The sequence below is a fragment of the Amblyomma americanum genome, chromosome 1 (genome assembly GCF_052857255.1).
Source record: "Amblyomma americanum isolate KBUSLIRL-KWMA chromosome 1, ASM5285725v1, whole genome shotgun sequence".
NCBI lineage: Eukaryota > Metazoa > Arthropoda > Arachnida > Ixodida > Ixodidae > Amblyomma > Amblyomma americanum.
Genome location: NC_135497.1, coordinates 111,886,772 through 111,900,527, shown reverse-complemented (window position 1 = coordinate 111,900,527; position 13,756 = coordinate 111,886,772). Strand labels below are relative to the sequence as shown.

Genomic DNA, 13,756 nt, shown 5'->3' with positions numbered 1-13,756 from the left:
CTCGCAGCGCTGCCTGGCACAGGGTACAGCGTCTATATGGTGGCTGGTGTCTAGCATGACTTCTTATTCTTCAAAACTCTCACCACTGGCAGCACACAGAGACGAGGTGAAGGTGGCTGACTGACCACAGCTATACACTGGTAGGGGGAAAAAAAAATATCTCCGTGGAAAGAAAGAAAATGCAAATAAGTCTTCGACAATTCTGTTTGGGAGCGTGTTGCGAAGGATGTGCTTACTGGTATTTAAACTCCGAAAATGTCCAGGTTGAATGCTGCAATTACTTTTAATAAAGGCTGCATTGCCCAAGCAGACAATTTAATGTCATTCGGTGTTTCACTAAGATAATACACGGGGCAATGGCTGTTTTAGGCTGACAAGTGATGACTAATTTAGGGAAAGAGCTACACAGCTCGCCATAAATGAGGCCCGGAAAGTAAGGTAACAAATAAGCAAGAAAAGCTGATGGCTGTTGAAATCATATATTAATGTGCATTTGTTGAGTGTTAATTTGTAATGAAGCTCTGTTTTTCACTTTAAAGCCAATTATCTTAAAAGCCAATATCACTTTTTGCAACATTTTACCCTTTTTCTCAGGAACCACAAACGCTAGAAACATTATTTCTGCCCGGTACATACAAAACACAGCGGAGAGTCTACAGAACCAGAATTATAGAAATTAATGTAGCGAATTTTGTTTCACATAATCTTTATTGTCCATTTCAGCTCGAAAATTGGTAAGGTCCAGTAGAAGAACAAACAAAAACACCAAGAAGTTATTAAATAATAATTCTGGTTCAGTAAATATAACACAGAAAGCTGGTTACAATGACAGCAATGTGATTGCCGCAGTAATGGTGCTTGGCTGCTGACCCGAAAGAGGTTCAATCCCAGCTGCGGCGGTCGCATTTCGATGGAGGCAAAACGCTACAGGCTTGTATACTATGCGATGTCAGAGCACGTTAAAAAACCACAGGTGGTAGAAATTATCAGGAGCCTCTACTAAGGCGCCCCTCATTGTCCGAGTCACTTTGGGACGTTAAACCCCATAAACCAAACATAATCCTAGCAGATCCTGAGTAAAAGGGTCCTGAAGATGATTTAAAATACATGGGAGGAACCCTGTCCCCTTAAATATGAATATACAGTAAAATCTCATTAATTCAGTCAATGAGATAGCGAAAAATATTCAAACCAACTGAGCACAACAACAAAAAAATGACCCTGGCAAAAAAATGTCGCTGTGAGGACGCGCTTACTTTTATTGAACGAACTTTGTGATTACCATATATTGCCAGGTAAAAGCCGACCTTCCCCAATCGCAGTCCTTGCGGGGCACAACGAAGCTGACTCCAAATTAAGTCTATGCATACCCCCTTTCCCTCCCACTTAGTCCCACTGCCGCACTTTGCTTTGTAGTTTCCCATGGATGGCATCTCAGCGTGTGCGCAGCTCAACGCAATAAATTTATAACGATGTAGCTATAAGGACAGCAGTCTGAAGTGAGAGGAGATCAAATGCAAAAAAAAAATGGCGCTCTGCCCTGCCTTCCACACTCACGTGGGAACCGGCCGACTAGCAGCAAAATGAATGCAAATGGTCTTGTAGTTTCTGATCCCGGCACGGTGTTCACACCAATTAGAAGTTTCTCTTGTGCTACCTACCGTTCATCCCAGGAAGCGACTGCAAGCGTAAATGATTTGGATAAACAGCACGCAATTCGAATTTTGTTTGGCAGAACTCAATTGTATACGAAATAACGACTTTTCTTATGTATGAAGCCTCATGCAACCTGCCAGGAATGGGCATCAACATGGGGCATGTACTACTTGCCGCTCATCCAAAACTGCATAAGTTGGCTGGTCGGCTCCACATATTTCGGATGGCTGGAGCACCGAGAGCACATTACTTTGAAACCACCACGAATAGCTGAGTTACAGTGAAACACGTATTCTCCTCTGCAGGCACGCTTTAGCAGGTGCAACCAGTACCACAGGCTGGTTTTTGTGCTGGGAGTACTGAGGTTAGGGCACTTCATACAACCTTTGTCCGTAAAGTTTCGAGACTGATTTATTTTCTTCTCTAGAAATTATTCCCCAAAACAAATGTTGCTGCGTATGTTAGCGCCATCTTTTCGGGCTAACCTGAGCTATTTATGTTAATTGCTGTGGCAGCCGCTAGATGGCACTACATGTAGAAAATACGTTGTCACTAGTCGTCGGCGCATTCTACTGTGAGTGAATGTGGAGAGATGGACGTCCACCTCGAACAGCGTGTAAGCGTAGAATTCTGTGTGAAGCTTGGAAAGATAGCCACGCAGACGTATGAGCTCCTTCAGGATGCTTAGGGCAACGAGACATTACCGTGAGCGCAAGTTTTAGAGAGGCACAAGAGGTTCATCTCGGGGAGAACGTCGGTGGAAGACGACACAAGGCAGGGGCGCCCTTCAACCTCACGGAATAAAAACAACATGGCTCGGATCAGGGAAATCGTACAGCAAGACCACGCCATTACAGTCCTCACGCTATCAGATGTTCTCGACGTTAGTAAGACAACATGCCACCAAATTTTGCATGAGAACTTGGGGAAACGAAAGCTGAATCCCAGATTTGTGCCGCACTCCCTTACACAGGTCCAGAAGGACACGCGGGCATCAGTGAGCGCTGATTTGCTGTCCGAGGCAGAGAACGATGCTGCATTCGTCGACGGCATCATTGCTGAAGACGAAACATGGTGTGTTTTCAATACGATCCTCAAACAATGAAGCAGAGTGCCGAATGGCGGACCACAAGCTCTCCGGCATCGAGAAAGGTGTGGCTACAGAAGACCAAAACAAAGACGATGCTGATAGTTTTTTTCGATGCCAGAGGTGTCATACACCCCAAGTTCGTCCCGCAAGGGCAGACGGTGAATCAGGAGTTTTATATCCGCGTGCTCCAACACGCATGACGCACTGTGACGCCGTCGCCCTGACTAATGGGCATCTGGACAATGGAGCCTTCTCCACGATAACATAAGGCCGCACACTGCTCTCAGCGTGACAAAATTTCTCGCCAAGTAAATCATTACTGTACTTCCCCATCCGCCATACTCGCCTGACCTCTCACCATGCGATTTTTTTTCTAGTTTCCTCGTGTGAAGATAGCCCTAAAAGGTTGCTGGATGGGGAGCGTGGAGGCCATTCAAGACGCCACGACAAAGGAGCTGACAGCCCTGCCAAAAGAAGCGTTTTCCAACTGTTTCCAAGACCTCAAGAAGCGTTGGAAGCTGTGTATAGACTGCAAGGGAGACTATTTTGAAGGGGTGCTGCACAAATGATTTCAATGTTAAACGCATATTTTTTTAATGAACTCAGTCTCGGAACTTTACGGACAAAGGTTGTATAACAAGCATTAGCATCGCGCTACGGCACTGCAATGTAGTTCCGAGGGGCTGTTGCTTCACTGGTTTGCAGCGAAATCGGGATCGGGCATTCCCGCAAAGCACCCCAAATCTTCTAATTAAACGAGATGGTACAGGCCGCCACTACAAATAATCCGGTCAAACTTAGATTACAAATTGTGGGACCACATAAATTCTTCAAATTATCCGGAAGTTCAATTTAACCGAGTTTCAATTCTATTTATTAAAGCGTTCCTTAACATCTGCTGCACCTGACGCCAAATTATTACCGTATACTTCACTTGTTCGTTCAGTACTAGAATATAGCATAACTTGTTGGTTTCCGTCGACTAACCACTGCACTGATCAATTAGAAAGCATTCAGCGAAAGGCCCTTAGATTCATTTATAGCAAGTACCACCGCAGCGATTCCCCTACAGCACTTTTACGCAAAGCTGGTCTTCCAACAATACAAAATTCTTGCGGCTAAAGTCTTTTTCTACTTTTAAATGACGCATTCAAGATTGATAAAAATAAGTACTTGTCATTTTCTAACTCAGTAAACTCGAGAACAAAGCACACTAAGCACATTAGCGAGTACAGATTTCATAGTGACACATTCAAATCTTCCAAGCCATCCGAGAATGTAATGCGTTGCTGAATGATGTGGTCACCTGTAATTCTTTTGATGTTTTTTTGGAAGGATTGTCAAATCTAGAATGGGAATAAGTGCACTGTTTTGGAATTGTTTTTTTTTATTTTGTTTTCTGTGTGCATGATTTATCGCATTGTATTGCATTGCCTTTTTCTTTTTGCAAGTTATTTTGAAATCAATATTTATAATTTTTATTATTTTTTCATTCCTGCAGTAACCTGACTGTAAACGTTTTTCATGTGTGTATAAAATTTGTCCCTGTCCTGCAAAAGCCTCTACGATGAGGCTAACAGTATGTTGTAAATAAATAAAATAGGCGTTTTACTATAGTCAGTCTATTCTACAGGTGGAAAGCAAGAACAATGAGGTTACCTTTTACCGTGCACTGTCTTCTTGGGGCAATTAACCCCTTGTGATGCTCTCAGTTTGCTCCTAAGCAATGGATGGAAGGCATGTAATGCGTGCAAGGCTGCTAGGATACAATCCTTTCGTCAGATTCTATCCAATTCTTGCAATCCAACCATCAGTCTGGCTGATTCCAGAGACAGCGAGGCGAGTGCATTAGGCTATCAAAGTGCTAAAAGAATCACAATGAAATGGAATTCGAATGAAAACCTTACATGACCTCACCCCCCCCAACTCCATGGATAACAAGGTGCTATACAGTCGAGCATGGACATAATGAATTATTGTTTATACTGAAAAGGCAGAACATCCCCTTGAAAATTCCATGCAAAAGTAAGGCACTACTGTTCACGTATATTGAACTGTGTGCTGCTCCCTTTAAGTGCCCCTTCTAATGGCGCTCTTCGAATCCTTTTCGCAAACAAGGTGGGTATTGCCATACACGCATGTCATAATAAGGACTGCAATGAGAGACACTCATGCACAAAATTCTCTGCACTTGAAACGTGCCCATTAGTCATGTGGTCTCAGTGATGGTTCTTAACTAAAAGTGCCTCATATTCACATTAGTGCACTTCTAGTACAGGCAAATAATCTTATTATAAATATTGACTGAGTGCTGATAAGAACTGTGCTGTCATCATCCTCCAAGCATAGAAACCTCCTGTCCTATGCTCCATCTGTATAGCTGGCTAGAAAACTCATGCAGAGACAGTTGGCAGCTCTTCTATTCGGTTGTTCCAGCTCCTATAGGTGGCATGATGGCAGTACGATATGGCGGACAAGGCGGTGATGGCGCCGCTGCAATATCGTGCGTATACAGAAGAAAAGCGACTTCTTGACATTGTGACATCTTTCGTGCGCGATTTAGTGCCTAGATAAGCAGCAGTAAGTCATCTTCTGTTATTAATGACAGGCTACACTTGAGTTTGGCTGCATTAATGTCTCGAAATAATATTCTACCAATATGTGCCAGAAATGGCTAGTTCGCAAGCGCCGCAAAAACCCAGTCGGTGCAGAAACGTGCACCAAACTCAGCAAATTAAACTGCGGCAAACACTTTGAAGAGTAAATTTTTGACCTTTCACTTTCTTTTTCTTCTGGAATGTTTCTGTGCGGTAATTACAGCCTATGTGTGGGTATGGCTGCCACTTTTTCTCGTGATTTTGTTGCTTTCGGCGCTTACCCAAAAGGGAAATTCTAGTCCAGTTTTTAAGCTAGCGTCTGAAGAAACTATACTTTAATCACCCATACAGTCAGAAGCTATATTTTGTGCCTACACAAGCCACATAAATATGCTATCTGTATTTACTGCGCGCTGATCTTGTGCAGATAGAACTGAGAGAAAAAAAAGCAGTTGATAACAGTGGACACAGTGCGCAGCATCATGTACAACTCCACTTAACAATTACAGCAGTGAACAAAATAAGCATTTTAATGCTTGGATGTATCAAACAAGCCAGAAACATCAAGATCCTTGAGACTACAATTTCATCTCATGATTAGCTGCTTGTCTAGGCAAAAATAAAAGCTTTACAAGCGGTCTACATCTTCTCATGGAGCATGTGGGCGGAGCTTCCCTACAGACTAAGTCGTATCCGACTCTATATAGTTTACCTACGGCGTACGTTGGTCACATATGCGGAAATAGAAGAGGCAATGTATACTGTTGCTTGAAGCGGCAGCCAGAGAGTCACTGGAGCTTAATAATACAGTCGCAATTAGCCCTCAAAATGTGTTTTCGACTAGCAGCAGAAAAGCTCTGTGATCAGGCAGACGAAATTTGATAAGAAACATTTGCGGTTATTCAGCCTCTTGAGCATTACGTCCGAGGAACGATGACGAAATTTTAATTTTCTTGACATTCATATCACCATTTTGCAATCCAGCTGTGGCAAGAAAGCAGTGCTTGATATAGACCTGAATGGAGTGAAGCTTGATTAAAAATGTTCGTTTGCTGCAAACATCCACCGCAAAATATAACCAACATACTTCACATGAGTTCAGTTTTTAAGCACTGCACCGCTTTCATGTAGCTACAATATGCATACGAAGGCCGTATAGACAAAACTCCGAACTGGAAAGCATTGACGACGTGCTGATGTGGCGTCAACACAGTAAGTCGCTGAGGAACACATTAGTGAGAGGGCTGAAGCGTCTTGGCAACCTGCCGAACGCACTTAGTCTCCGCGTTTTGCACTCTTTACATGTTGGCATAAACATGTTTGCTTTTTGGAATGTTCGAACATTGTAGAAAAGCAGAATATTTTCATTTTTGACATGTATCTTCGCGTTCCAAACCACTGTGATCGCATGCGCCACGCGGAGCGATCACCGGCTCGCTGCTTCCGGAAGAGGCCGCGTGGCGCCACCACCGTCGCTGGAACAATCGAATATCATTAGTGGCAACAATCCACATAAGAGAACACCTCAGATATATTTCAGCAGCAAAACTCCGACAATAACATCTGAATGCAACAGCGAACCACTCAGGCAATGCAACAATCTCCGTGCGCTGATCCTTCTTAGGCTATTTCGCGGTGCCACAGCAGCGTGGCGTCGATTTTGAGAAAAACACCGATAGGAGCCAATAGCCTTTATTAAAGGAGTATAGACACCAAATTTTCGCTCATGTGTTTTCTCCTTTCAAATGATGCATCAGACATTAAATACAGGTGTCGCTCTATCACATTTGCCTATGACAGCTAAATAATTTATAATTAAATTTCTTTTTAATGCTGCTTCAGTTTCTGTTTCCATCAGCTGAACGATGGCTGTGATGTGTAAAGAGTGTTTAGGTCCGGTGAGACATGAATGAACCTACAATACCAACCCCTAATTTGTCACTTGTTGTCATTTCAGCTCTTGAAGTAGGCTGTATTAAGCCTTGTAGTGAATTAAAACTACATATCAGCGATTCTATTGCAGTTTTTTTCGTGCCCCATGTGACCTAAACCCTGCTTACACGTCACAGCCACCATTCGATTGACGAAGCCAAAACAGCATTAAGAAGAAATTCAATTATAGACGATTTAGAGGGTGTTGGTGAATACCACGTGGTCACCGATGTGTTCTAGTAAGTTATGCATCATTACAGAGTTTCTACAGAAAACATGAAACTAAATTTAGGTGTCTACAGTCCTTGCTATTCACTGTATGCCTTCCAAGTCATACGTATTTTGTAGGGGTGTGCAAATATTATAAATTTCGAACACGAATCAAATATGTTTGATATTTGTTTCATATTCATATTCGAGAATTTCCTAATAGAAAATTCCTCAACATTCACCAGCAATCATATCCTCACCGACTTTCATAAATTCGACCATGGCAAAACCACAATATCTGGACAAATAATCCACTGATCAAGTTTAGTGCCAGGAAAACAATACAAATGCGCCCTCTTTGCTTTCTTCTCCATTTATTGCGTGGGCCAATCTCATTCGGCTGCTGTGACCCCGTGCAAAATTACACACCCGCTTCGAACAATCGCAGCAAGAAAGCACGCTGCTTTCGTGCGAATAGCACTCTTTAACGGGGTCCAACCTCAGCTAAGAAAATTGTGTGAAGCACGACCCTGAGGGTGACCCGCACGACTGGAGCTAGTTACTGGCCATGTTGGTAGATGGCATTACGGGACCGGTGTCGCCAGCACACGCATTACGTAATGACAGCAGCTCACACGGCAATGTTGCCTCACTCAGCATATGCCACCAGGACTGCGCATGTGCCTCTTTTGCCTCCTTCGCACCGTGCGCTGGCTTCACACAATACAAGGCCCGAAGATGCTGTTGATGACGCATGCACTGCTCTCGTGGCAGCGCAGCTGCAAGGACTCTTGCTCAAATTGTTTCAATACCAGGCTGAACACATGCTTTTGCACGTCTACTTGGTTAAGCTACATAAAACCCTACCCTTTTTTTTTTATCCTTCCATAATGTGTTGCATACTTAAAACCCATACCCATGGCATTCGTACAGTTGCTTCTATAAATCTCGTAGCGTGAGCTCTGTCATCGCGTATAGGTAAACAATGATATGCGGGAAAGCCCACTTGCGGAACTTTGCATCAGGTTCCCGACGGGACGTGTCGAGGTGTCACAGCAGGGCAAGCAATCATGCAAAAATCCTGCCTATTGCATGGTGCATTTTAAGCCGCACGCGTCTTAAACACGTTCAACGGCAGGCTTGACAACGATAGGTGGGCCCCCGTCGCCAGGCCAAAAAATAGCTTGGCCACGTAGTTTCGGTTTCCGAGCTTTGCCGCTAGCCCGCAGCGATGGCAGCTGTTGGCCCACGCATTCGCCGATCATTCGAACCAAACTCCGCACTGCTTTCAGACGCCGATTGGCACATTTCTGGTCATTTCTTTTCCCTTTTTAGAAAGCATTCTTGCCGTTCCGACGCCAGTGTGCGTTCTCCTCGCTTACATGCACGTTGTTCTTCCAGCCTGCCAAAACTGCACGGTCGTCATGAGCTACTCGGTGTTGGTGCCATGGCATAAAGTTAAGTGCCAAAGAGTTCGTCATAAGACTTCACCGCACTTTCGACATTTTTTTTTTTTCGGGGGCAAAGGGCATTTTATAAATCATCCCTAGGATAATCGGAATAATGGCATCAGATATGGAAGAGGTTACACTGGTAATCATGTTATTTTAGTTGCCAGTCAATACATCATTTCATAGATTTCATTTTGCATGACCACATTACAGGCTGCATACTGTTGCGCTGTCTAATCAAGAAGTATATATTTGCATGCAAATCATGTTTTTTCTATGATGCTGAGTAAATATAGTATTTATTTCAGTTGCAAAGACCACACACTATATTGAAAAAAAAAAAGAAAGGCAACATTCATCTTTTTATCTTTTTCAGAAATATTTTCTTCTTATTGAACAGATATTCGATTTGATATTCAAAGCTATTTTTCCTTTGTATTCGTATTTGATTCATATTCGAAATTTCAATATTTGCCCACCCCTAGTATTTTGTATTCTATCTGCACATTTTGTATAAGGGGTCCCCTTTGCATTCACTCTATGGAACCTCTTGTACGTTGTTCAGGCAGTTATGCAGAACATAAACTAACAGCAGGAAGATTACCCCCATCACTAAAAATATGACAAAATGACTAAAAATGAAGTATAATTTTTCCCCAAAATATAAAAATTTCTGTGTGTTGTCCTATCTGATGCATGCGCTAGTTATCATTATAATGAGCCATGCAACAGCAAAACATCAGTGATGCCCAATACGTTCTAATGATTCAGGGTTGAAGTGAGCAAAGGACAACAACGCTAACAATGAGAGCTTCATAGCTTAACATGCTCCTAGGTCAAAACTGTTTTGCTCCCACAATGCTCCTTCGTTAACTGTTACATATCATGAAGTCAGATTATTCAGCAGACTTACCACTTAAACTACTTATCACCTTCACTTGAAGCACCAAATTTTTTAATCGAATAAACTACAACAGCCACTTGAGATACTTGGACAGGCTAGCTGCTCTTGCCAGATATACCACAATTACTGCATTTACGCATAAGCAATGAACGCACCTTCTAGTGCAGCTGTCAAGAAGTAAAATAGATGCAACCTTTTCTTTTGGAGCGCATTCTGCTCCTGGTGATAGTGAATGCTAGCAGGTGGCCTTCTTTGAATGCAGAAACAACCATGCACACAACTACAAAGCACCATCTGTTGAATGTCAAGACTGCTATACATAGTTTTCACCAATGTCACAGTGACTGCCATCTTTGGGACCAGAAAGCACAGGAAAAGCCGGGGCGCTTTGTTAAATTACCTATCACCAACTGAATCCCATGTACAGTGTGGAAGGTAGCTTCAAGTACCCAGATGGCACCCAAGACGTCACATGAAAACTATCTTACAGGACACTATCCTCACCATATGCGACAAAAAGCCGATAAGAATGCTCTGCAAAGAGCAAAGAGATCAAGAAACAACAGAAACCGCAACTGGTTAAAAAGGTTTTTCTGTTTCATCTGCCATATTAATAATTGTGGCAACTTGTAGCAGTTGGGCATTGTGCTGTATGCCGTGAGCTGCACTAGAGTGAACTCCAGTTGTGACTTCTTTGGAAAGCAGTATGGACCCCTATAAGAGTCATATGTGCAGGTTTAAGATAAAAGTTAATGAACATGCTCTCAAGTGCAGAAATCCATGCTGAAGAGTTAGTTTTATAGATGAAGTATTTGTTACGCCAGCCTAATTCCTGTCCTGTTTTTACCACTTCCAACTTTTTCAGAATATCTTACCCCGCGTAATGAACACAACCCTTCAAATTTTCACATAATTTGGGGGAAAAAAGTGCATTTATTATGCGAGTAAATGCAGTATAGCTCAGCTCACACATTACAACACACCTAAAGGAATGGCTGAAGATTTACATAAATTGCAAGCCATGAATGAATGGAGAAAAAAAAATAAACTAACTTAGAGAAAAAGAAAGCTGTAAGTACTATGAACAGTATACTTCTTCAAGGGACGTATAACCTCTACTTGACAGCATTTTATTTTTTTAATAAAGATAAATTTGTCAGAGTTGGTTGGACATTTGAAGGCTTTTCTTTTCTACAAAGAAATTTGCAATGCTGTAATTTCATTTTTTTGTGCCACAGCAGTTCAATTCATGACAAAATCGGTTTACTACGACTGAACTAGCTGCACATAGAGAGACCCCGGCTGACCTCTTTTTTGTTATTTCGATGTTTTTACACCTTGAATTTATATACCGCTCTTAAGAAATAAAAACTGCAAGCTGCAAAGCAGCCTCGTGCTCCAAGAGCTCTTATTTCTTTAGTCAGCTCAGCTAATCAACTTTCCAATAGCAAATTTATAATCACCTGTAAGGTAGAAGAGCATATGGTGCACCCCAATCAGTGCTTGACATTTACACTGTTTCCAGCCTTAAGAATGCCCTGCTCTGGGGGAAATTCACACTTGTAACATCCTTCAAAGGTAACCTATTAATCTAGCCTCGTTTCATACTGGGATTCTAGTCCCTCTTACAGATACTTTAAAGAAATGTCAGGACAGTGAATTTTAATGACCCCAATCATTCTGCATGCCAAGGATCAACTGTGAGAATAACTAGCACTGCAAGTTTGCACATACTAAACAGTCAATTTGTAACATTTACAAAGTGGTCACAACATGATTATGAGTACAATAAAGACAAGCAGAACAGCCAAGAGGAGAGCACAACTAAAGCCATTGCTTTAACACCACTTTGTCTTCAAGCCACTAAGGCTGAATCAGCATACATTGTGGCCGATAAAAAACTACTTACCAAACTTCTGCTCCTCCCAGGAAGCAGCTGGCTTGCTCAGCATCTCATTCACAGCGTGATTTCGGTCCAAAAGTGCCTCCTCCCGTGACAACAGGTTTTGGAAGCGAGCATCAGACATTTCAGGCATTCAAGTCATTCCTCCACCCTGCAGTAGTTTTAGATGGTTTGCAAAATGCACTTAAGACATCTGAATGTGTACAGCCTGATTATACATACCAAGTCCATGCATATGGGACGATACAAAAAATCTGCTACTCTAGTAAAAATCCTTGATGGATTTGCAAGTGGGTGACACCTGTTTTTCATTTCAGAGTCCATTCTGCAGGTCACATTACAATACAGCGCACAATTAGAGTGATGAGATGGGAGATAAACCATCTGCGGCACTGCTATGCATTAAGCTTGCCAAAGAACAAAAAGGTTAGGAAGCATCTAATAACTCGTTACATATTTGAACTTGGAGCAAATAAGCACCTGTAGAGATACCTTTTAATTTTTGTTCTACTTCACAAGATCTTGGTCATGCACCTGCCTTGCGTACACACCACAATAAACACAACAGTTTTGGTAGAGCCCAGCTTTAAAGTTCAGCTATTTTACACATCAACACCACAAGCAAGAAACAGCATGATTCAGGACCCAATCTGTCAGACAGTGAAGTTAACATGCTGTTGCTTGCTTTAAATCTTGAACAATCACCTGTCGCTTCCGTGCCAAAAAACTGCTTAATACTGACGAAAAGCCTGTAGTAGACGTTGTCTATGACAGGCTCTTCGTCTCAAGCACAGTTCCTGGCAATAAAAACGAATGTGCGCGTCTCAAAATTCACGGCAGCTAAACTCAATAGCTAAGCTCGGCACTGGCCCAAAAATGCGGGCAAAAATAACTGAAGCACACGCGTTTAAACATTTAAATCCCGCACGGCACTCTCATCGCAAAGATTACAAAAGCAAAAGGGCAGTCCCACCTCTCCTAGTTACGTCTACATTACACTGAATACGTCGCGATTACAAAATTTCATCGCTCTTCTCACATAAAGCCAACATGCTAACTGCTTGACTGTAAGCAAGACGACTGAAGAACGAAAGATAACACAGAAGGAAAAAGATCAAATTCATCCCGCCAAATCTTTTTTTTTTTTTTCACAACCAGCAATATCAAGAACGGTCACAGGCATTCGTAAACCAAACATCACTAGAACCACTCTGTTTCAACTACAGTCACCGCAAAAACTTACTTGTCTGAACGGCTGTTAGATACAACGTTCGTCAGTCAGCTGAAGCGTCAAACCGGTAAACAGCGCTTTTACCTCATACTTATAACTAGCTCTGCATGCTCCTTTGAAGCTAACACCCACAATATTAACTACCATCGCTCTTACTTGATTGCTTAAAACACTGTGATGAATTACAAAGTACCACAAATGCTTTCTGCAACTACTTTAGCGTTGACACGAACGCGCACGGGAATGTACACAAACCCACGTGTGTTTAGCTCAGTCGTTCAGCAGTTGTATTTACATGGAGACACAGAAGCGCACGGACGCACTATGAACATGCAGTCAAGACATTCGTGCACTTATTGTAACAAGCACAAAACAGCTGCCAACAGTGAAAAATCAGCAAATTCTGATTTCCTCGATAACGACGAACAGCGCCTCCCTACACCAACGCCATTTGCCTCTCTGGACAAAGATGACATCACGTGACCACAAGAAAGCGCTGCTAGCGCTACAGTTACTACAGCGGTACCAAGTGTAACGCAAAAAAAAATCTGCTACAATCTTAAAGACAACCAAAAATATTTCGCTAAAAATTATAACATACAAAAGTTATTATTTTTATTTTTTTTTGTTGATTTAAAGTTTTTGCTGGCTTCACATGTATGTCAAACGCCTGTGCCGCCTGTGTATCAAAATACCCCTTATTCACACGGGGGATGGAATCCCTCCCGAACTGACGGCGGCTGCGTACACGTCACGCCTTCGAGAGTGCTCGCGGCGACGCA

General features: G+C 42.4%; 1 protein-coding gene across 1 annotated transcript in view; it reads right to left on the bottom strand.

The window, feature by feature from the left end:
* Pcif1 (Phosphorylated CTD-interacting factor 1) overlaps nucleotides 1-13,439 on the bottom strand; it is an 87,834-nt gene extending 74,395 nt beyond the window's left edge. The window contains exons 1-2 of the mRNA XM_077646556.1: nucleotides 12,987-13,439; nucleotides 11,750-11,894 (exon numbers count right to left, since the gene is read on the bottom strand). Coding sequence (XP_077502682.1) covers nucleotides 11,750-11,876 — 127 coding nt within the window. The 5' untranslated portion in view covers nucleotides 11,877-11,894; nucleotides 12,987-13,439. The remainder of the gene's footprint in view (nucleotides 1-11,749; nucleotides 11,895-12,986) is intronic.
* Between the last annotated feature and the right edge of the window lie 317 nt (nucleotides 13,440-13,756).